The sequence below is a fragment of the Pundamilia nyererei genome, unplaced genomic scaffold (assembly GCF_000239375.1).
Source record: "Pundamilia nyererei isolate P.nyererei 1_Seehausen unplaced genomic scaffold, PunNye1.0 scaffold00166, whole genome shotgun sequence".
Taxonomy (NCBI): domain Eukaryota; kingdom Metazoa; phylum Chordata; class Actinopteri; order Cichliformes; family Cichlidae; genus Pundamilia; species Pundamilia nyererei.
The window spans coordinates 456560-479944 of NW_005187567.1; the positions used below are offsets into that span (position 1 = coordinate 456560).

The window sequence follows — 23385 nt, forward strand, 5'->3', positions numbered from 1 at the left end:
ACCCGCAAGGTGGAGCACAGAGCAGATAAAATAACAGAATGTGTGCAAATTCTTATATCTTACATTCTTTCAGCATATACTCCATTTTCAGTGAGCAGTTACTTCTCAGGTACTTCTATTGTTCTGGGTAGTGGTCCTTTCCCCTTCCTGTATCTAATTTATCTCACTGGATTTAAGTAACAGTTTCACACTTGTCTTGAGATTCTTAGATGTAAGTGCTATTTACCATAGCTGGTATGCAAGCAGCATGACCACTTGCAGTTTTTAATATTTCAGTAAAGAAAAGCAAATTACTTCATATTGCATTTGGGAGCTAAGCTGCTAAATCGGCCTCTTTTGCACATTACAGTGAAGGTTATCAGAGGTGGACAAAAAATATGAACGATATCGGTTTACTCTCATATCTACGATTCAGAAGGTTAGTGGTTCGATCACTGGTTTCTCCGGTCTGCATACCAAATATCTTTGGCCAAGATACTAACCTTCAAGTTGCTCTCCAGTCATCCAGCATGAATGTGTGTGAATGTTGGATAGAAAGCACTTCAAGTGGAAAGAACAAGTGCTTGTGTGAGTGAGGCAAGTTGTTTAGAGTGCTCAGAAGAATAGAAAAGCACTTTATAAGAGTCCATTTATCTTTTAGCCCTTTAGTCATTGTTCTTTTTATTCCATCACGTGTATATTATTGCTATTGGAAATCAGTTTCAAATAAAATAAAACAAACAAACAAAAACACATTTGTTAAAAAAATGCACTGTTTAAAATATACACGGTGGTTTCCTTTCCCCTTACAAAATCCACTTATTTAGTTTGTGTGGTTTCAGAAGCTCGTGGGCTGCTTGGCACAATTTTTAAGCAATGTTAGAAGTTCCACCACAGAAAACAAGCTTGTGATGTTTTGGAAAGGCCCTAACCCCATGTGACCCACTGAACTACTAACTGTAAAAGAAACAAAAAAGTCAAGTTCAAGTTCAGTCTCTACCAGTGTGGGCTATAACGTGTATTACAGTAACATCACTTTACATTTCCCAGCATCGCAGTAATGCAAAGCATTACTTTACTAAATTTAGTAATTGCGTTACAGTTACAGTTATGTCGTTAAAAACGGTTCTTCAGTTATCTGTGTGCCAGGTAAATAGAAAGAAAAAAACATATTAAAAAATCAAATAAACATCTTTTTTTCTTCCTGAGCATCTGTGCTACAATCAGTTGATTTGAGTTCCTAAAGCTGAGTGCCAAAGCCAGCCCAGCAGCCAGACCCTGATCTTCAACATGTAACAAAAGCAGTGATGACTTTTTAAGTCCTTTAGGGCTTGTTTTTGACTTTGCTCTTTGAGATAACACATTAGCTAAAGTCTGGAATATCTAATTTTCCTTCATACCTTTTCTTTGGATTGACATTCCTCTGGGGACTCTGACAGTATCCAGAGATGTAGCCTAGTACAGCACAGAGGATCTCACTGCTGTTCAATTAGCACCATCCAGTAGGCTGCAAGATAATGTTCTGTTGTATCCTATCTCTGCTTTACATAAACACAGAGTAAGAGGCCCAGAGGCTCTGAGACAGATATTTACATGGGAGAGTGTGAAGCATAAACACTATTATAGGATGTGCTTTACCAGCCAAAAACAAAATGAAGCAAAACAAAATTTCTTCTTTAAATGTGTCCTCCCATTACTTTGTTGGTGCTTCATGTAGTCCTATTTGTTTTGTCTCTAAGGTTTCTATAGCAACTATTATTTGCACTCGAAAGGGCAAAAATTTGATGTAACCCGCATGCCTCTTCTTTGTAAAAATGACTCCAGACTCCATTACACAACACTTCCCACACAAGCCCTGTGTTTAGTGTTGTAGTGTAGTCACCAGTTCCTGAGCTACTGAGAGATCTCTTGAGAAAGAGTTTAGTGCTTTTAAAAGAGATCTGATGCACAGATCCAAAAAGATAGCATTGTGTTACAGCAGTAATTTGTGCCTAACCATTAAACGTGAAGATACAGCACTGTAAACATATGAGACTCAAGCAGTTCAGATGTCTGGGCAAAGTTTATACGTTTGCCCCTTTTAAAGGTCACAAAGTAAAATGACCCCCGTAAATCAGAGTTTATGTGAGAGAACTCCTTAATCCAAGATGTGAGTGAGAAGGAAGTATGACAAATGTGTTTAATAGCTATCTTTATGAGATTGTGCCGCACAAACGCATTTATGTGTGTTTATTGCTCATACGACACATGTATAGATATATAATAGCAGAGCCATGACTGGTATTTTTAAGGTGGAGGTGCCTTACCACTTGGATGATTTTAATGAAATTGGATACAATCGCATTTTTTTTTTCTTTTTAAGCGATGAAATAATGTTTTTGTTTTTTTTGTTTGTTTGTTTGCAACGCATATCAACAGCCAGTTGATGCTTAGGAGAAGAAAAAAAAAGTCCCGAAAACTATTTTTCATTGTTCATTGGGTGGAGTAACATCCTATCTGAGTCATATAAAACTTTTTCAATACTTTGCTGTGTAAAGTTAACTTTCCCGGCTTCAGCTGCCACCTAGCGTTCACTGTTGTACATATTTGTCATACAGTTCAGGTAGGTGATTGATTGGTCGAGTCTGCCCAGGTAAACGTGAGAGATAGCTCGCCAGCGCAGGCAGTGCGAGAGTAGCTGACGACACATCTATTTTGAGTAAACAAGTCCTTTTTTAACCGGAACTTTCTTAATCTGCTTTCAGACGAATTCATCCTTCAAATGATCGTATTTTTACTACAAATAATGATGTCATTTTTTCTTTCGCCGGAGGAACTCGGCAAGCTCAGCCGGTGTTTGTGAATATCACCGAACGTTTCCTGACTGATCTCATCCGCGCCGAGCCTGGAACACCTGACGCTCCTTTGGACTGGTTTCGTTTTGTTGACGCTGAGCTCTGTTCGTCTTTATGTAGCATAATGTAGAGGACGGAAATATTGGGATTTGTCGTTAAAGTGCGCACACATTATTTTCCAGAAGCAGGGTCGCTGTTGGTTATCATCTGCCTTCTGTACTCTTAGTTAATGTCGCGCGATTGTCAGTGCGCAGGTGCGCTCATGGCAATGTTGCTTCATCTGTTTGTTCTTTTTCAATTTTTCACCTGTGGAGATCTGGCCTTTGTGGGGCAGTTACCTTCCGAAAATGAAGAATCACAAAACCAAGGTAAGATTTTTATTATACTTTATTTTAAGAATTTGATTCTTAAAAGTTCGTGTTACCCTGTATACATCCCGATATTGTAGCTTTCCTGGAAATAATCTCTTTGGATCCGCCCAGTGTTTGTAGATGAGGGGCACGCAAATTCTTTCCTGGGTCGCCACCTGCTGTTTAACCGGTTTGACTTTGAAATGTTCGTACCTGGAAACTTGGAAAGGGAGTGTATTGAAGAAGTCTGTAATTACGAAGAAGCAAGGGAGGTGTTTGAAAACATCCCAGATACAGTTAAGTGATGCTGATGGGTGGAATCAATAATTAACAATTGAGAGGGATTGCCATGTTGATTAATCTTTTTGTTTGTTGGTTTGTTTTTTTCAGGAAAGATTTTGGAAGGAATACACTGCAGGTAAGAGGGGAATAAGAAATACTTCAAGTTTATATAAAATGTGTCATCCAGGAAGTTTGTTGATGAAACTATGACTTGACTGTAGTTGTTGTTGTTTGTGTAAAACCTGTTTCACCACACACCAATGAATGCATGGTAAATGTGAAAGTACAGATAATATACGTTAAATCAGTCAAACTGAATTCCAATTCATCAGTTCTCTTTCCATCCAATTAGTAATTTAGACTATTTTTGTATTCAGTTTACAGATGAGTGAGAAATTAGTGCTAGGCCTCACATGGAAAAGATTCCCTGTTTGAGGTCGGGAGGGGATACAGTACAAAAACACCCTCAGGAGGTCACATGCGAGTATGATCCTTATGTCAGTTTGAAGCTGGAATAGTTGGAACGATTATGTCAGGGAGGGGATCCAGTCTGAGATCTGCTCCAAATCTAACACACAGCTTCATCCACTGTAGCAACCCAGCCAAAAGTACCTATATTAGGTGCTGGGCTAACAGTTGATTGTTGCTCAAAGAAGTTATGACATTTGAGTTATATATATTTGTGTATATATAACTCAAATGTTGTATATATTTTTTTCTACTCACCAAGTCATTCATTGATCCCGTCATGTCGTCATAATGGTTGCAAGGAAAAGATCAATCCCGCTCATTAGAAATGCTTCATCACAAGATACCGGTGATCGCTCAAAAGCTTTGTATTGATGTACGTTAACTATGCCACCTACCCTTTATTATTCACCTATCAGATATATCAGATGTAAATGAAATGATGGTTGTCTACTTGGTAATAACTTGCACTGCCATTATGAAACAAGTTTGACACTTCCTCTGTGCTTTGTGATGATTCATAGACAAGGGTGGCCGCTCTTCACGTGTTGATGTGGTAGCTCTTTTGGTGGGACTCATTGCTGGTGGAGTCGCCATTGTTATCTTTGGCATCGTTGTATGGCTTTTGTGTCAGCGCAGATGGAAGGGTAACTTAAGCCATGAAAGGTGAGTGAGAAGAATTTGTGACACTGTCCCAGTATGTCTTTTTCACCTGTTTATGAGCATTATTCTGCCAATTATTTTCTTCTTTAGTCATTGTTTCTAAAAAGTAAAACAATGCATAAATTATGTGTCCATTTCCCAAATCTGATGAAAGCAGAATAAATAGAAATAACTTGTAATATTTTTCATAACCCAAAAATAAATGAAATAACCCATTCAGTTTACCATGATTATGAAAGAGTCCAAAGTACTCTGGATGTGTATTTTTCTTTGCACTCATTGAGTTTTAAATAGTGCTGCTCTTCTGTTACCCCTTTTTGCTACACCAACTGTAGGTTATATAACAAGAACAAAGATGACTTTCACCTTTGATACTTGCACTTTGAGCTTGAAGTACGTCACAAGTGAATGACCACTATGCTCCTCACAGTTCCATTAGGGTGCGCCAGAGGAGGAGTAATGCTTCTCTAATAATGCGAAGGCTAGAGGAGGTCTCCCTGCACCCTGTGCCTCCCTCCGATGACCCACCCGGGCTTCCTTCCTATGAACAGGCAATCGCGAGAAATGGGCCGCATGACGCCCCACCTCCTCCTTATCCTGGGTACGTGCATGTTTGTGCTTTTGTTGCAGTCCATGATGCAGTTTTTTGTTGTTGTTGTTTTTAAAGATATCTTTTCTCTTTCTTTTAGCTCACGAACTGGGAGTACTCGGCAGTAGGCTTTCAGTGCAACACGTGTGCACGTCTGTGAGAGGACAATTAACAGCTAACACCTAAACTGTGCAATTATGATGTATCAATTTGTCAAATATCACAAAATACTAACTTTCCTCGATTAGCCTCCCTTTTTCCTCTTTTATATTTATTTTTTTCCTGGTCTGTTTGGATAGTCTTCTCTTTATTTTTTTTCTTAAATATTTTTCTTGTTCCACCTCCTTGATCTCCTAGTTCCAAACATTTGATTCTTCTTTGTAATATAACTGAAATCTTGTGATGAATAAGCTTTCTAAAATATTTTATCCACTTTGCTGCTTTATCAAGATGAAAATGAAGGAAGAGCTGCTTTGTACACAGCATGTATAGTGACACTGAGCGCAAGATCATGAAGATGTTTTATTATACAGTGCCAACTGTAATAAAACAGAGATGGACGGATTTGTGTAGTCATGCAGCTTCATACAGCTGTTGCTCCTTCAGAAGGAAAACCTGCAATACTGCTTGTACTTGTCTGATGGTAATGTTGACGTAACTGAAAAAAAAAATACTTTTACAAATACTCCCTGTGTATTTAATGCACTGGTCTTCCAGCATACCTTTAATATTCACTGCATATTTTCATTGTTTTTGTAAACATAGGCAGATCTTTTTGCTGTTTTACAATATGTCAAAAAACATCTGCATGTTTGAACTAATGACTGTTCTCCCAATGTGAATTTGTTTTTGGTTTTTTTTTTCATCTACATTGTGATAATATTTTTTTAATGCAATACAGATATGTGGAAGCACAGGCTTCACAAAATATTTCTATTTATCTAGAACATTTAATTAATTTGAGTGAAATGACGTCAGCTACTTAACTGCAGTTTTGATAAGGATCTCACACTCATTGTGTCCCTGTAAATTATTGCAAGGCCTGAGGGGTTTCACAGAGCCTCCTTTTCCTCTGAATGGATTTCAGAATCTTTTTTTCCAGGTCTCCCTTAAGAAGAAAAAAAAACCCGATTTTAATCTCAAGGGACTTCCTGGTTCAAAGATTAAAAAATTTGTATAAACAGATTTTGAGAATTTATTAATATAGCTATGTTAAAGCTGATCTGATGCAGAAGTATTTGAAATGGAAGTCTTTTATATTCCTTTTTAATTAAAATTGCTATTTTAATTAACTTGGTCTTGTCTTTTGGTGTGTGTGTCTATGTATGACTTTGTGACATGAAAACAGCAGTTGCAGGAGCCCATGGCTGTTATACCAAGTTGCCTTGCAGTAGATGTTAGGAGCTATTTTATGTGTTCCTGTTTCAGTGGATATATTTAGGGTGTAAATCAGTATTAAGAACAATGATGGATACGTCAGTATCATTTTTATTTTATTATCTATTGCTCAATATGGCTTTCTTTCCTTTATCAGCAAACTGTTTATGCTGTTCCCAGGGTAATGGTAAATGGCCTGTATTTGTATAGCGCTTTACTAGTCCCTAAGGACCCCAAAGCGCTTTTACACAACCAGTCATCCACCCATTCACACACTGGTGATAGCAAGCTACATTGTAGCCACAGCCACCCTGGGGCGCACTGACAGAGGCGAGGCTGCCAGACACTGGCGCCACCGGGCCTTCTGACTACCACCAGTAGGCAACGGGTGAAGTGTCTTGCCCAAGGACACAACGACCGAGACTGTCCAAGCCAGGGCTCGAAATTTTACTTCATTTTTGCACATTCAGTGACTTACCAGTGTAATTTAGACAGCCATCCAAGGCAAATAATGAAGGATTTACAGCAGTTTTCGATTTTGGAGCGCCTTACATGTGTTCTGTTTCTAATACATGAGCAGATTGTTCAGTCAAAGAGGTTAATACAGCTTTTTCACTCTCTCACACTCACCAAACAAACATGCAGACATGAACAGCTGCAGCTTGACCTTGATGAGGCGATATCAGACGTATCTGTTATTGCTGGTGTTATATGTTGGTGTTGTGACTGCAACATCGTAATAATGTTCATCCAGGATCAACATAGCAAACGACCAGTAACATGTTTTGATGTTATAGCTTTGGAAGGGGAAGGAAAAGGGGGAGGGAAGGGGTGCCTTTGTTTATATAAAACTGTTTTCTGGAACAAATGGTTAGCATTTCAAGTACTTTGTTAATTTATGCAATATAACAAATGAATTATCAACCTAGCTTGAGAGTATAAAAAAAAGTTAAATAGATTTAAATTAAAACTAAACCGCCTGCGAATGTATGACAAAACATTCAGCTGAAAATTACATTTCTGTTATATTTTTTTACATTATTTTTTATCTTTTATTTTATTTTATTTTATTTATAGTACCACCCCTCTATTGACCAGACTATTTTGTGTATATTTGTACTTGTGAAGAACAAAATCAGATAAGAATAAAGACCACATCATGTAAATGATTGGGAGGCTAGATTTAACACTGATGATGGTCATGGATATTTTGTGGTTAGGGTAGATGAGGAAATGAACATAAGTTCAGCTAGCATTCTCTGAAGTAAAGAAAGCATAGCATTTTGTACATGCTGCTGCTGTTAAACAGAAGGTCAAAGCTCGGGTAGCCAGATGCTTGAACACTTGTTTTAGTTCAGGGAGAACAGAGTTCACAACTCGCTGTGGCAGACCGGTGGGATCACCCTTCATTCAAAGGCAGCGCCGCTGCACTGGTACCAGCTTTAGGGTTCGCCTAGTGGTCACGTGACTTTTTTCGCGTGGTGAAGCGAACCGTCGGTACAACATCTCGCTTCGATACATCTGCTCGTGAAGTCGATACCGTGGCTTGTCGGAGAAGTTTGCTTCTAGCGTGACACTGCAACTCATTTCTAATGTGAGAAGTTTCAGTTAGCCAGCTAGCTGCAGCCAAGCGTCAGTGCCTTAGAGAAGTCTCGTGGCAGACTAACTTTACGTGACGGGAGATGAACAAAAAAATAACGAAATCACCCGGTGATACTTTTTTCCACATGATAGCAGCTTGACGCTGTTTTTTTTCTGTGGACTGTAAATTGCATTGACGGGACTTGCCTCGGTCGGTGGGTCCCGGGCTGCTACGATGTGTGTCCGCTGCTCCACGAAGCTTTGCTGGGGAAGTGAATCTTTCACCGGATGATGGACAGGAACTACCCGAGCTCCAGCTTTGCGGACGCGCTGGCTCCACCAGCACAGACCGTAGCTTCGTGGGCCTATGACCGCGGCTCAGCTACTATCAAGCCAAGGTAAAAGATGAAGGAGAGGGCGGGTCACCTTCCGAAGGAAATTTCGGTGATGGAGGGCCTAGCTTTGCTTTTGGAGAAAAGTGCACAGGTCCTTGCGGTTGTCGGGAACACTAGGAGAAATGGTTAAATGTCACAGACGCTGACTTGTCAGTGGTTTCTTAGCCGTGCGTTACTTTTTTCCCACCTTGCTAATTTTTGCTAGCATATCGTGCTTTCAGCATGAGCACACACAGAGTCAGTGAACACAAACTACTCAAGATAATCGCTTTACATCTCAATAATAAGGTGGTCATCTGGGTATCCTAAAGTAGCATTTAATCGTTGTGTTTTCTTCAACCACAGGTGCTCGTCAAAGGTAAGACAAGAGAGACAACTAGCAACCGAAGCTAGTTACTATATAACAGTTACAACACTTCAAATTAGTAATTGTCTTTGCTGTGGCGACATGTCTACATTTTTGTAAATCTGTGCTTTTGTTCTAGTAATGGAAGCTTGAGGTCCTTCGTTATATATAGTCCGTGTAACCACAGAACTTGCAAAAGCTGTTGAGGTCTTAGTTCGTGACTTATGACTGATGTGTTATAGTTTGTTCTAATTTGCTATAAAGAGGGGCCATCCTTCATGGCAACATTGTTTTATCTGGTACAAATAAGCTACATTGTTCTCACAAGCGGAACAAAAGTAACAGTCTTTGTGGAGCAGATAAACAAAGAGTATAAATTAGCCTGTAAAAAAAAAAAAAAAAAAAAAAAAGACTGTCATGTGCTGGATGGCAAAAAATGTAATAATTATGAAAATCAAGTGGCTATGATAAATAATGAAGTAACTTATTGTGGCTGATCTCTGCTTCAGAAAATCTAAGATTACACCAGTTTGTCTTATTTTATGACCTAAATAAAATAAGATAGTGGCTGCTGATTAGCAGGGATGTTTCCATTCTGAAATCTAACTCATCAGAGTAACATGGTAATTAGCATGTTGTGTGTTGCACTTGTTGTTATTGATTCTAAAGTGTAAAAAGAAACTAGCAAAGATGAGTAGGGAAATAATCTGGTGTGTGCAACTGTTGAAAGGAACAGATGAGGGAAGAGACCCTCCTTAGTTTGCTTCATCCACCAGTATTTACCTTTAAGGCAGCACTTTAGCTCAAGCCAAACTGCATCTGATTAGCTGGAGAGCAAAAATGTCATACGTCAGATTTTAAATAAACATCCCCCCAAAAAAGATGGATAAAAGTTACTTGACCAGTCTATTTATTGATGACTTTTCACACCATTTTTACATCCAAATGTTCACACCATCCAAATGTTTACAAGATATAAATGCCTTACTCGCTTAGCCAAAATGGTTGCTAAAGAATGAAGAGCCTCATGTTATACAGCAAAATGTCAAATGACATTCCTAAGCAAACAAATTTTGACAAATCAGTGTCCTGTATTGTTATATAATTGTTGTTAGCATTTGCGGTGGTCTCTCGGACTAGCGTTTTTCCATAACAGACAAATAGCCACGAGAACCCTTGAAACAATAATACATTCATCCAAGAAATCTTTTGGACGGTTTTACCACACTGGTGATTGGTATTGTTTACTCTACATGACACATACACAACTTGGGTTGCTATGTTTTGTTATAACTATAATACAGAGAGCTGCAGTTTTCTTCCTGTGCAGAGAAAGTGAGTCTACTGAATTTGTCGACAATAAACTGACAAAACTTTACAGACTGATTACTTGATCTTGCTTGCTGTGCATGAAGAGCAATTCACAGTTACTTTAGAAATATTCATACATCTTCACTTTTTGCATAGTTAAGATGGTGAAGAGCTGTGTATAAATCAGACTATGAGTATAACAGTTTCAGTGTTTCCTTGAGCACAGCAATCCCAATCATTTCTAAAAGGAATATATATCAGGATATTTTTGACTGTTGTCTCTTATGCTAGCCTGATTAGCCAGTCGAGTAAACCTTGATCAAGGAGATACATTTAGCAATTTTATTGCAGCCATCTTGGCAGCACTCCATCAGTCACAGCATGTCATAACTTTGTCAGTGTTTAATATTAATTTGTGAATAAGAGTGGCAACTTTATTATAAGTGTTTCAAGAAGAAAAAACTATAAATGCTTATTTTAATCCACTGTATATACTCATATTTGACTTGGTTGTGCACTGCTGTTTGTAGAGATGATAGTTCTAATGAATCCCCTACATTTGTTTGTATATGCAGCCCCAGTTACGGTGCAACATACCTTGATGCCGAGCTCCTCCAGCGGCAAAGCTACACTACGACACACCAGCTTCCCACGTACACTACATCACATATTCCTGTTGCAACAGGTGAGTTATGGCATTATAATCAAATATTGTTTTAAAGTGACCAGTTTTTACCAGGTAATATGTATTCATGCAGAAATTTTTGGTTTAAGCACAGACGCATCTTTCTCTTCCTCTTTTGAATGTCAGGAGCACTAGAGTCAAACAGTAGTACTCCAGAGACCTCAATCATGAGCTTCCTTTCAGCCATGGAGTCGAGAAGCCTTCAGGCTGGTCCTGTTAGTGCCTCATTGCTTTCTCCTTATAGACCCCCATCATGGCCTGCTGGTGAGAACACATCAATCTTTCAATCTTAGTTATATTATTTAAAGAAGAAATCATTAAGTATAGAGAGAATGTAACACGCCATACTCTGAAAACCATGCCCACGAGATTGGGGAAACATTTAGACCCTAAAGTGTGCAACCAAATGTTGGAACGGTGAAAAAACTACTCTTACTAGCTAAAAATATTTGGTTTCACTATGTGTAGGGATTGTTTTAGCAACCTTAGCTGTTAGAAACTGAACGTTGTCTATATTTGTAAGCTGCTGTAATCTGATAAGGCACATGCAAGTGCAGTAATATTACTCTTCGCTTTTAACTTATCCACGAAAAAACACATGCTGCATAGATAGCCATGCAGTGTCAGGATCTTTCCATTTTCCCATTACTCTTGCTCATAGTGCTTCAAGTCTTATTGACAGTATCCATTTTTGTCTTATAAAAAGCTCAGTTTCAAAGTTCTGTAGTTCTTCAGCTTATAAAAACTCAGTTCTGCATTCTTTGCCCTGTTGGTAGTGCATGCTACACAGCAGCTTTTAGGTGTTTTTCAGTTCAGTGCTAGCAGGTGAATCTCACAAGGAGGCCCTTGGCTCTCACAAGGAGGCCCTTTTTGTGCAATGTAAAGTCAATAGAAACAATTGCACAATTTTCTTTTTCTCCAATTTGGGTGGGACCTAAATGCACTCTGTAAGCATCAATTTGTCACTATTTCACAAATTGCTTAGAAGCTTAGGACACAACTTGACTTTGCACCACCATCAATTCTGCTGGCTACATTGTTACATGTATACAAGTACTACAGATAGAGTATTGTAATGCTCTCTGATCTGCTTTGGTAGACAAATTGATATATGTGATGACACACTTTACAAATTACCTTTAGCATCTTTTTTTGTGAATCAAGAAAAACTTGCATGGATACAAAATATTTGTCCAGCTCTGTTTCTCAATTCATCTCACTAATAGAGCAAACAATGTTTGTATGTATGTCTGTTCTTCACTTTTCTCCTGAGTGTATTGCTGAGGACCTGTGTAAGCGTTTGATGTTTATGGAAAGGTGATAACATTTTAATGCCTTCTTCCTGTTGCAATTCAACCACTGGCCACACTACAGTACTGTTCTAGCACCCTGCCAGGTCTTTGTTAATATATGCTAGTAGAGACCTTGCACTGTGTACCTATGGTCCAAAGGCTGAGTATGATTAAAATGAAATATGTTGGGGGATGTTGGGGGATGTTGGCATTTCAGATTTTGTATTACCTTTTGCACATGAATTTTGTTTATTATGAAAATATTGCATGTGTAAGATGCTTGTACTTATGTTCTGTGTGTGTGTGGTTTCCATGCAGGTGCCAACTCCTCGACCACAGAACTATATTTGACGGGTGCCCTGCCTTCTACAGCTACTTTCCCCTCTACACCTGCGCTTTCATCCTGTCAGCACACAGGTGCCTATCCTACCAGGAGTTATGCCACCAACCCTTCCCTGACTCTCCAGGATCCTGCCTTTAGCACTTCTACCAATGGCCTGTTTTCTCACCATGATCCCCTCCTGCATCTTAAGTCTAACCAGACTGTGCTTCCCACTGCCTTGGCCTTCAATCATCTTTCTGCCTCTGCTCTGGGCTCACCGCTCCCTGTACAGTCCTCCACTTACCGCTCAGCCCAAGAGTCTGCACCCCACCTCCTGCAGCCCCAGTTTAGCCTCTTACCTTCTACCCTATCTGCCACTCATAGTGCGAATCAGCCATTTGGGGCGACAGTTTTCTCAGGCTCTATTGAAAGAGCCCTTCAGCGTGAATGTAGTGTGATCAAACACCACCAGAGGCCTTCTAGTATCCATATAGCCTCAGAGCAGTTACCTAGTTCGGAGCAGGCCCTACAGGGATATTTCGGTTCAGGCAGCGAAGCGGATGTATCCTACCAGCAGGAACCATCCCATCAGCCCTCCGTGTCCTGCAACCCCTCCACAGGAGCAGATTCCTCTCAAGGAGTCAGTGGTTCCCTACAACCCAAAACAGATTGTACAACACAAGTATATTCATCCACTTCGCTGCAGAAGACGAATGAATGTTCTTCCAAACTAGCTCCACAGCCTGCAGGAAATGAAGAGATGCACTCTCAGAACCTGTCAGCGGGGTCTCCTGAGCGTTATTCCTCCCCTGGACTGAAGCAAAACTCTGTGATTATTAACCAAGAGGCAGTCCAGCTGTCTAGCCTAATTTCCAACACTTTATCTCAAACTTATATCACACCTCATACACAGTCACAAGCCTCCAATTCCACTTCCGACAAGCTCTCCTCCCTTTATGATACTCTCCCTTCACTCTCCAGCCAGTCTGACAATGTGGCATCCATTAGTCAGTCTCTTGTTTACTCATCTACTCCTGGGCTGAACCAAGAGCAGGGCATCCAGTATGGAGCCCAAGTACAGAGCTTGTGTCAAGGAAATCTGTCTGAGAGTTATCCCACATCCCACTCGCAGGGTGCCTCAAATGTGATTTATACTTCTCAATCACAGGTGCAGAATTCAGTGACCCAGTCTCAAAGCTTTATCACGGGAGAATCCCTTAACTCTTCTTTCCCACCCACATGTGCACAGAGCCTGCCCACATCATCTACAGTGGACTACACCCTCATGCAGGCCTCCGTGGGAGGCAAAACACACGACACTCTGTCCCACCAGCAGCACTCACAACCCAACACATATGTTTTGTCTGCACCTTTGCCTACCTACTCTTCAGCGGCTCAAGCCTTACAAAATAACATAACCTCCATACAGGACATAAAGCCAACATATGGCAAACAAAAACTTGAAGAGGTGCCTCTCCAAGGCCTCGAGGCTCTGCGGCAGGTCTCCGTGGAGGCCTCCATAACATGTAACAGTATAGTTTCCCATAACAATGTCATCTACGTTGTTTCAAAAATGGATGATCACCCTAAAGCACAGAGTGTTATTCGAAGCAGTTCACGTTCTGATGACCAGATTATGGGACTACGTCATGTAAATACAGTGCCGGTAAAGGATGAAAGAATGGGTTCTCTAAGCCAACAGCACATTCATTTAACTAGTGCCAATGGTCATGAAACTTCTAACACAAAAACTACAGACTCCACCATTGAATCCTCACATATACCCCTGTGCTCAGAGCCGCTCAAGCAGCATCCTCTCCAACTTGAATCTGCTGAGGCACAGCAACAGAATCAACAGAACCATAACCAGACTCAGGCTTTAGCAGCCCACACCCAGTTTATTGCTATTCCCAGTGCTCAGGTTCATCCTGAGACCAATCAAGTAATTTTGCTCCAGCAGCCAATTTTGAATAATAGTCAGAACACATCAAAGGTGATTCCAGTGCAAGCTATTCAATCGGGACAAGGCCTTGGCCCTGTTCATGTCCAGTATCTTCAGATGGACCGAGACCTGCTGGGTCCAAGTGTTACAGAAACCCAGAGTCAGCAGGGCACAGTAGTGTCTGAACCAAGCTCAGAATGTCCTACGTCTAAACATCACTACAGCCAGTTGACAAATCAGCAGTCAAGCGATGCCAAAAACCACTTTGCTGTCAACTCTATTTGTTTCTCTGACTCTATTCTACTTCCAGATGACAGGAATATTTTGTCAAATGTTGATGACATCCTCGCTGCCACAGTAGCTGCCTGTGGCGTGTCACCACAGGACTTTGTCAAAGCTACATCCTCTGCTGAGGGTGATATGGCAGTGATGGCAAGTCCTATTGATTCCAAAGGTCACTTCCAGACTGTTGATTTAAGACACATGTCACCTAGTTTCTCTTCAGCACAACAGCCAATTATCACTAACACTATCTCCCAAACCATCACCATGACATTAAACGGACCACAGATGACAACAGACTGTCAGGGTGGATCTGGTACCCACAACAACAATAATGAGCTTCATGCTAATGGAGACATAAGGTGCTCTGACAATAACTATCACTCAGCTGGGCAGGTATATGACTCCTCAGGTCCCCAGAATAGAATTCAAGGGAATGCAAAGTGTATTAAAACTGATGATGGACTCATGGAAAGTCCAAATGGTGAGGACTTCACCAAAAAGAAGGCTCGCTCTAAGTCATTGACTAAAACAGGCAGTCACGAAGAGGATGGTGGACTGGCCAGACCAGCCAAACGTAGTGGGCAGACCAAGCGGCAAAACTCGAGGGGTAGTGATGTGAGCTCACCATCTGCGGCACACGGTTTATATGATGGTTGTCCACAGCAGGAGAGAATCAGGCAAAAGATTCGTGAGGTGGAAGAGAAACAACCAGAAGTCAAAACTGGCTTTATTGGCTCCTTCCTAGACTTTATCAAGTCTGGGCCCAAACAGCAATATTCTCCAAGTCCAACACGAACAATTAATCGCCCTAGAAAGGCTTGTACCTCATCCAAACAGTGTACTATGCCAGCTTTGCCCCCAAAACTGCCAACTTTGCCCACGCCCTTAATTCCCCAGGACAGTCCAGCAGTAAACTCCCAGCAGAAACGTCTTGATGAAGATCTACAGAAGAACTTGGAGACCCTGCCATCATTCAGCTCTGATGAAGAAGAGAACACTGGAAAGAACCAGGCTCTGAGGAACAGCATCAGCTCAGCTCTCTCAGCTCTGGATGAATCTTCAGATCGGAAAACTAGGACAGGTAATCACACTCTAGCATATGGTACATGCTCAGTAAATAAGTATGTGTGTAAATAAGTATAATAACCATGCCCAAAAATGCCAGGGTATTGATGCTAATGAAGCGATAGTAAAGAAAGAAACAACCAAATTAAACTGATGTTTAAAACCAGCAACTAGGTTAGTTGGATCCCATTTGTATTTTTTCCTGTATATTGTTATAGAAACCTGTAAAACATTGACATTCTGTAACAGTGTGTATCTCATGCTCGAGACAGAAGTATTGTTTGCCTAAATACAAGACAGTGAACATTGAACTTTATTCATTTTCCTTTTTCTGTCTGTGAATTTGTGCTTCTTCAGATAATCAGTTTCAAGGTTTGATGTTGAAGCCAGAAGAGGTTCCCAGCATGCCCCACGCTGTCACCGACAGTGCGCCTCCCGTGAAATCCTGTGTGCTGCAGGTACCCACTCCTGCACAGACAACAAACGCAGCCTCAGGAAAGACTGTTTTTGCAGCAACAGAGGAGTCCAAAGAGACACCACCTGGCCAGTTGGCTATGCCTTTAAAGAGTGTAGCCATGGCAGGACTCACTGATGAGGAGCTGTCGGACAGCGGAGGAGAAGGAATGTATCGTGAGAGAGACGAGTTTGTTGTCAGGAATGAGGATATCGAAAACCTAAAGGTACGGGAAGTGAAATGAATGCTTGTAACACTTGATATGGGCAAAATTGAAAGTGTAGCACAGGTCAAAATGTTTATAATATAACACTAGCATTTCAAAAGTAAGCCTTGATGCAATGCAGTGTAACTTAATTTAATTCCTCTTCAATTGTAAGTGATAGACTTTAAAAAAAAACTGCTTCCACATACTGAAGCCTATTCTGCATTGTGCTGTGTTTCTCTGTTTAGGTGACAATGAAAGCAGGCAGTGAGCCTCCAGCCATCTGGAAGGTACAGAAGGCTCTGCTGCAGAAATTTGTGCCTGAGCTGAGGGATGGAAAGAGAGTCTTCTCAGCTACAAACAGTGTAAGTAGACTATGCATATATAGTTTGATTATACAAATTAGTTTTGTCAACTAACACTTTCTTCTTGTCCGTTTAGTATCTTGGGTACTTTGGTGATGCCAAGACAATGTACCAGAGGGTGTATGTGAAATTTTTGGATACAGTTAACAAAAGGGAATATGTACGAGTTTGTAGTCAGAAGCCACGCTGCAAACCCATGAACTCACTAAGGTAAGTGTAGACTACTGGCTCCTATAATTCATAATAGATTTTTCTGAGTTATCTCAGCTTTTTTTTTTTTTGTCACACAGGGGTTTTCAGGTGAAAACTTTGCTGGGCTTGACAGCCACTCCTGCAGTTTTCCAAAACCAAAAGCCCAGACCCAAACAACTTAAGCCAAGAGCAGAGCCTCCACCAAAAAAGAGGAGGAAATGGAAGGAGGAGTTTTCACCCACTGCCTCTGGATCATCTGCAGAAGAAGGAGGCGAAGAGGATGGTAAAGAACAAGTTTAGTTTTTAAGGAACTCTAGTTTGTTGTCTAGATTTTGTCACACTCTCACTGCCCTTCGATGCCTCCTGTGTGTTTTATCTCTCTCCCGTACACACTCAGAGTTAAACCCTCCGCTACCGTTTGCTTCCCGATTACTCAACACACGAACCATGAAAGAGACATTCAGGAGCTTCGTGGAACTGCTTATCAGTATTGCCTTAGATGAAGATGTAATGACAGCACTTGAAAGGGCAAATGGTGAGCAAGATACTTTTTGGACATTGTTCTTAGTTAGATTGGCTTAACGGTTTAGGATCCCTCACATCATTGCTTGCTGACTTTTCTTTTGTCTCATCCATTTCAGATGAATTGCTGCTGCCACATATGAAAAGAGTGGATGGAATGATCACTGACAACAGAAAACGTTTACTTCACAAACTACACATAGAGCAAGTGTTGAAGGTGAGTGTGGAAATGAAGCTGCACATAAATGTAGATTTGTGTTGTCTTGATGCATGCGCAAGGTAAGGAAATCCCCCAAAATATCCAGAAGAACAGAATACATTTCTTTTAGGGTCGATTTGTGTTCTAGTCCCATGGGCGCTGAAAATGGTGGATGTGTACCGTATCATGCAAAGGTCGCGAGCCACCCCTCATTTCATCACAGTCCAGCCCTGGTGCCTAACCATTTTTAGAGGAATGTTTCTTTTGTTTGTTGAAGACATGTAACACTGCCCTATGAATCATTCAAGGATATACCTAACTCAAGGGAGGAACCGGTGTTGTATCTGCACATAACAGACAACAAAGAACTAGTTTTAATTTGTGTCTTCAGGCACCTTGGTACTGGCTGACTATCCAAAAAAAGATACATTTATACATTAAGAAAAGGAAAAACAAATCCAGCAAAGTCCTGACACAGAAGAGATACATCTGACTCATCAAAACAACAGTTTAACAGTGTCTGTAGTAAGGGTGTCAAATATAAGGCCTGGGAGCCAAATTTGGACCTGCAAAGATCCAAATTCAGCCAGTTGGTTGACTTTGGAAAATGTGAATGAGGGCATAATTCTTTGTCATTTTACAGCTTTTCTTACCCATAAAGCTCTCCTTCATGGCCATTCACAGTACACCAAAGTAATTCAATTTTAGAATTCTGTCATTTCCCACATTAGGGTTAGCTGAGTCATGCTGTCAGATTTCTTTCATTTACTACAGTAGCATTTCTTTACCATGTAGGGAAAACTGAGACATCATGTTGAAATTGCACTTTTTTGTCTTTATATTAAGACATCTCATTGATTAAATGCATATTTAAACTTTTTACATTGACAGAAATTGGAATTTCACCAGTCTGGCCCACATAAGATCTAAAGTGGGCTGTTTGTGGCCTGCAACATAAAATGAGTTTGACCTCCCAGGTCGACAGCCATCTATAAAACATGGTGGAGGCACTGTCATGATTTCGGACAGCATTTCAGCAAGTGGTCGTGGTGATCTTTTAAAGGTTTTTGGAATTATGAACACAGAAAAGTAGCATTAGTTTTTGATCCACCATATAATTGTATGATGTGTAACATCTTCATGTTTTCAGTATGACAATGATCCCAGTCAGTCATCAGTTGGTAGCCAATGAGCATGTTGACTCATTAGTTTCACTGTCGGAAACCCTCCTCTGGCTTCACTTCTGGTTTCGCATGAGTAAGATAGTAATGGCAAAATGCAAATGTTTTACTTCAAAAGTTTTGAATATGCGTTCTAGATCTACTTTCATTGCAATAGGAAAATAAGCATTAAAGAATCTTTACTGCACTGTGTGAACCTAAGTAACTTGTGTTCTTTAGGCAGCACTAGACAGCTTCCCAGAGATCTCAGTGGTGACTGAACTGAAGAAGGATGGGGAAACACCAGCCTTCAAAGTACGTCTCAGTGGACGTGCCTACAACAAGAAAACTATGAAACCCCAGAAGAGCCCCAACACTATGCCTCAGGTAATTGTACTTCTAATGTCTGTCCATAAGAGGGCGCAGGTTCACCGTTTGTTAATCTTTAGGTTTGCTGAGCACTGAAGCGACTACCTCCTGCTCTCATGCTGTTTGACTAATAGAAAAAAAGAAATATACTAATTATTCAAATTTTTTAAATTATGTTTCCCTCTTTTAGGAGTATACAGTAGACCAGCAGAAAACTCAGTGGTTTTCTCTATACCATTCTTTGCAGCATTACAAGTACCACACATACCTCATGTGTAAGGATGAGGTAAGACAATGTGTCTAGTTTCTACTGAATGCATAAAGCTGTTTTGTTTAGTTTTAGATTTTTTTGTGAGTTCTGTAAATATTATTTTGCAGATTTAACGTCACTTGCTTACTTCCACATGGAATTTATTTGAATTAATTGTATTTTATGCTCTGTTTGTGGTGTTGTCCTTCAGATTGCATCTCTGCGGGTGCAGGCAGGGGACCTGGGGCAAGAGGAGACTGTGCAGAAGTGTCTGCAAAACGGGGCTTGGGTAGAGGGGCTCTTTGATCGCTTTGGAGAGCTAATCAATCAAGTGCAGCAGGCCTGCAGATGAAAGCCTTTAACATGCTTGGTTTAAAAAAAAGTCCAACTTTTGAAAACCAGAAAATGCCTCCAGCTCAAAATGTGACCGAGAAGGATGGAGTGAGTCTCTTCTTCAAGCGCAGGGTGTTTCGGATCAACTGATTTGCCTGTTAAAGACTGTTGGGAGACTGTGGAGTAAAAGTGGCACGAGTGCAACAGTGAGACACACAGTGTTTATCACTGCATCCCAGCAGAAACCTGGAACTTCATCAACAGAGGACAAGAACTTTGTTCTTGGGAGCATTTTGGAAGGCTCCCACCTAGTACTTCTCCTAGTCTTTGTAGGTTTTTATAGTTAAAAGCCCACTTTTATGGGCTTTTCCATAGATTTATATTCTTTTTAATTTTTTTCTTTTTTAAGTTAAATACCAGATCATGACCAGATTGTATGCACAATATAGAAGGCAATCAGCACAGGAAGTAGAACACAGCAAATACACAAGCAGAGCAAGCCTTTGTCAATCTTTTAAGTAAGCTCACATGCAAAGTTGATCTGTTGTTTTGTTTAAAAAAAGAACTATACATTATATATAACTATAGTTATATACTGTTTGCAAAACATCACATTTGTAATACGGTGCCAGCTTATATATATGTATAATGTACATTTTGTAAAAAAAAAAAAAAAAAAGGAGAAAAAAAATAGCAGGACGTTGGAACAGCAGCAAATCTCTCTTTAGCGGCTACATAGTGCGTCTATACTATAGTTTAACATTTGTGTTTCAAGCCAACCATTTGCTTATAGGAAACATCTTTGATTGGAATCAATGCAGTTCCAGTACTGCTTTTTATTAATCTTTTTATTAATCTCAGACATTGTTACCTTGGCTTATCTATGGGTAAATGAATGCAAATGAATTGCTTTACAGACATAGCCTACATTTTATGATAAAAGTATATATTTTCACAGAAGAAAATGGTTATTTCTAAGACACGTTTTGATTATCTTTTCACAGTTTTCCAGAATTTACTCTAAGTCATTTATTTTATTCTGTCAAAAATAATCTTGTTCTTAAAAGATGCAGTTTGTAAATAAAACACTGCATGTATTAGGTATGTGTTTTTCTAGGATATTTTTTTGCCAGGAACTCCGTGAGATTTTTTTCTGGAATCCCATTTTTCAGAGCAATTATTTCTAAAAAAAAAAAACTAAAAAAAAAAAAACAGGGTGTGAGGTGCATATATAAACACTGCCTTTATTTTGGAATCTGGATTTTCTTGGGTGAATACCTTCTGAGACTGATTACAATCTGAATCAATGAATTTTCATAGAATCTCTACAGACACGTCACATAATGCCACCATTGCATTTGGTCATAGTTTGGGAAGATTGCAGCAGTACTAACTAGTCATGTGACACCTTTTTATCTGTTTTTGCACAATCACCAAACCACATGGGGACTTTTCTGCAGTGTTGCCGTAATATTATAGAATAACCAAATACGATTTTTTTCTTTTTTGACTAATGTTTGATCAAAGTCGATATAAGGAGATTGTGTTTCATTATCAACTGTAACCTTTTTAGAACATAGATGTACTGTTTTCAGTTTTATTTGTAACTTTGCTATAACAGGGGCCAAGTGCTACATTTAACATATTTGAAATGTTAATCAGACAGAAGAGCCCAGCAGAAAAAGTTACAACAGTCTTGCTGCAACCAAATAGTCTGTATGGATTTTTCAGCGTAGCCAGTCACAGTTTGCCTCTCAGCTTCCTGAGGGGTCTGGTTATGTTAGATTTATCTTGCTTGTTGGAAGTGTGCTGTTAATATTGGCTCACATCTTCCATGAGGACACAACGAAGTGAGAAACTTGCCATGTTGCTCGCCCACAGTGCTCTCGTGACCCGAACTTTTCACATATTTATGGGTGGCTGACTTTGTGTCGTCTGAAAGAGTCTCTGGGCTGTTGAATAAAATATGACTGCCCAGCCAGACCAGTCACAATGCAAAAAAATGACTGGCAATCCCCAAAAAACAAAAGTGTCTCTGTACTTCACTGACTGCACTGTGAGGAAAGCCACTGTCCTCTGTCCTTTGGAGTTGGAGAGGCTCGGGGGTGGAGGACAACTAGTCAGGCAAGCGTTTGGGATTCCATTACGGGCACAACGGGTAGGGAGAGATACTGAGCGTCTGCTCTCCAGATGAAAAGCATATGAATTTTAATGCACTGCATTGTTCCATATGTGGGAGACAGACTGGAGGCACCCCCGAGGCAGCATGAGAATGTGAGAAGGGCACAAACGTGATGGCTGTGTGCTGCGTAAGGCTGCATATCACTGACAGTCTTGAGGTTAGAAATAAATGTCTCTTCGTGAAACCTGATGCACTGAGTGTCGATGATGATCTAGTTTAAAATCAGACCTGTCGTGTGCACACGTGCAGGGTGAAAAGTAGTTATCTGTTGCAAGTAGAGTTACCAATTTGTATTTGCTGCAGCTGGAGTCTTCTACTGACAAAGTCAAGATCTGTATTTGGGCGTTTGTTAGCAATTAGCAAAAAAAAACAACTACGTTTTTATTTACGGTCAGTCTTGAAATATTTGTTCTTTACTTAAGGTTTTCCACTTTTGCTGCTGTAGTTTATGCTGGGTTTTACTCGACTGCAGCACTTCAAAAGTTGTCTAACACTTACATACCATTGTGAGACGTTTACATACATTCACGGGCATTAATACTATGGTAATTTGAGGCTTTTAATCATTTTTGAACTGTTCTTTTTCTAGAGTGGAATGATTGTACAGCCTACATTTTTAATGAGTTTGAAGGATTTTCTCTAATCCACACAGGGTCAAAAGTAAAGATACAGGCTCAAATAAATACATACAAGCCCAATGATATTTAGTTAAATACCACTTAGAAAGTTGCACCTCGCCTAGACCTTCCAAGGTGTTTTACAGGTTGCCATCAACAAGCGTTTGGCGTAAATCTGCCTCGATAATCTGACCAGAGTTCATTTTTATTGGTCGGTCTCCCAGCACAGACGTGGCTTTAAAGCATAGTCCATTAATTTTCAATAAAGTTGAGGCCAGGACTTTGAGAAAGCCATTCCAGAAGCTTAATGTTAGCCTGCTCTATAAACCAGTTTTGATGTCTAAGTTCCAACCATCTTGCCGTTGACTTGAGGTGAATTTCAAGACTTTTGGAGTAGTTCTTCATTATTCTTTATTGTACCAGTGCCAATTGTAGCAAAACAGCTCCAGACCATGGTCCTACCACCACCATGCTTGATCAATGGTGCAGTGTTTGTAGGTTTGAAAGCTTAATGTTTCCTCCTCCAAACATACTTCTTGTCATTGTGACCTAAAGGCTTAATCTTTGTCTCAACTGACCATAAAATGTTTCTTCAGAAGGGATTTAACTTGTCCACGTGCATGGCTGTAAATTTCATCTTGGAATCTGCAGTTGTTTAGTCATTCTAAGAGACCTTCCCAACTTGTGTAAATCTAATATTCTCCTATTATAGAATACAGTTCAAGGTTAAATATTAATCCAGCACCATCTTCTTGTTGTTCTGGAACAAGT

At 40.1% G+C, this 23385-nt stretch overlaps 2 protein-coding genes across 4 annotated transcripts; both read left to right on the forward strand.

Annotated features, from left to right (window-relative positions):
- The first annotated feature begins 2576 nt into the window (after positions 1 to 2576).
- Positions 2577 to 6409, forward strand: prrg4 (proline rich Gla (G-carboxyglutamic acid) 4 (transmembrane)). 2 transcript variants are annotated; one of them, XM_005745768.1, is made up of 7 exons: positions 2599 to 2611; positions 2724 to 3181; positions 3296 to 3459; positions 3554 to 3581; positions 4438 to 4579; positions 5007 to 5177; positions 5266 to 6409. In XM_005745768.1, the coding sequence occupies exons 2-7, from the start codon at positions 3043 to 3045 to the stop codon at positions 5291 to 5293; spliced, it is 672 nt and encodes a 223-aa protein (XP_005745825.1). In that variant the 5' UTR covers positions 2599 to 2611; positions 2724 to 3042; the 3' UTR covers positions 5294 to 6409. The 2 variants fall into 2 exon arrangements, with proteins under 2 accessions (XP_005745824.1, XP_005745825.1); XM_005745767.1 differs by having other exon boundaries at positions 2577 to 3181.
- Positions 6410 to 7926: 1517 nt separating this feature from the next.
- On the forward strand, positions 7927 to 22234 carry qser1 (glutamine and serine rich 1). 2 transcript variants are annotated; one of them, XM_005745769.1, is made up of 13 exons: positions 7927 to 8521; positions 10751 to 10860; positions 10987 to 11124; positions 12471 to 15782; positions 16124 to 16446; positions 16674 to 16790; positions 16867 to 17000; positions 17081 to 17265; positions 17380 to 17517; positions 17624 to 17721; positions 19104 to 19250; positions 19423 to 19518; positions 19694 to 22234. In XM_005745769.1, exons 1-13 carry the CDS (start codon positions 8412 to 8414, stop codon positions 19832 to 19834), a joined length of 5049 nt encoding a protein of 1682 aa, XP_005745826.1. In that variant the 5' UTR covers positions 7927 to 8411; the 3' UTR covers positions 19835 to 22234. The 2 variants fall into 2 exon arrangements, with proteins under 2 accessions (XP_005745826.1, XP_005745827.1); XM_005745770.1 differs by lacking the exon at positions 10987 to 11124.
- Positions 22235 to 23385: the final 1151 nt, after the last annotated feature.

What these genes read in the sequence shown, in the direction of transcription:
- prrg4 (XM_005745767.1), top strand. Translation starts at nt 3,043, where the DNA reads ATGTCGCGCGATTGTCAGTGCGCAGGTGCGCTCATGGCAATGTTGCTT. An exon ending in TTGGAAGGAATACACTGCAG is followed by an intron (nt 3,582 to 4,437) that starts GTAAGAGGGGAA and finishes GATGATTCATAG; the next exon opens with ACAAGGGTGGCCGCTCTTCA. An exon ending in CCACCTCCTCCTTATCCTGG is followed by an intron (nt 5,178 to 5,265) that starts GTACGTGCATGT and finishes TCTTTCTTTTAG; the next exon opens with CTCACGAACTGGGAGTACTC.
- qser1 (XM_005745769.1), top strand. Translation starts at nt 8,412, where the DNA reads ATGATGGACAGGAACTACCCGAGCTCCAGCTTTGCGGACGCGCTGGCT. An exon ending in TCAGCTACTATCAAGCCAAG is followed by an intron (nt 8,522 to 10,750) that starts GTAAAAGATGAA and finishes TTGTATATGCAG; the next exon opens with CCCCAGTTACGGTGCAACAT. An exon ending in ACATAGAGCAAGTGTTGAAG is followed by an intron (nt 17,722 to 19,103) that starts GTGAGTGTGGAA and finishes TGTGTTCTTTAG; the next exon opens with GCAGCACTAGACAGCTTCCC.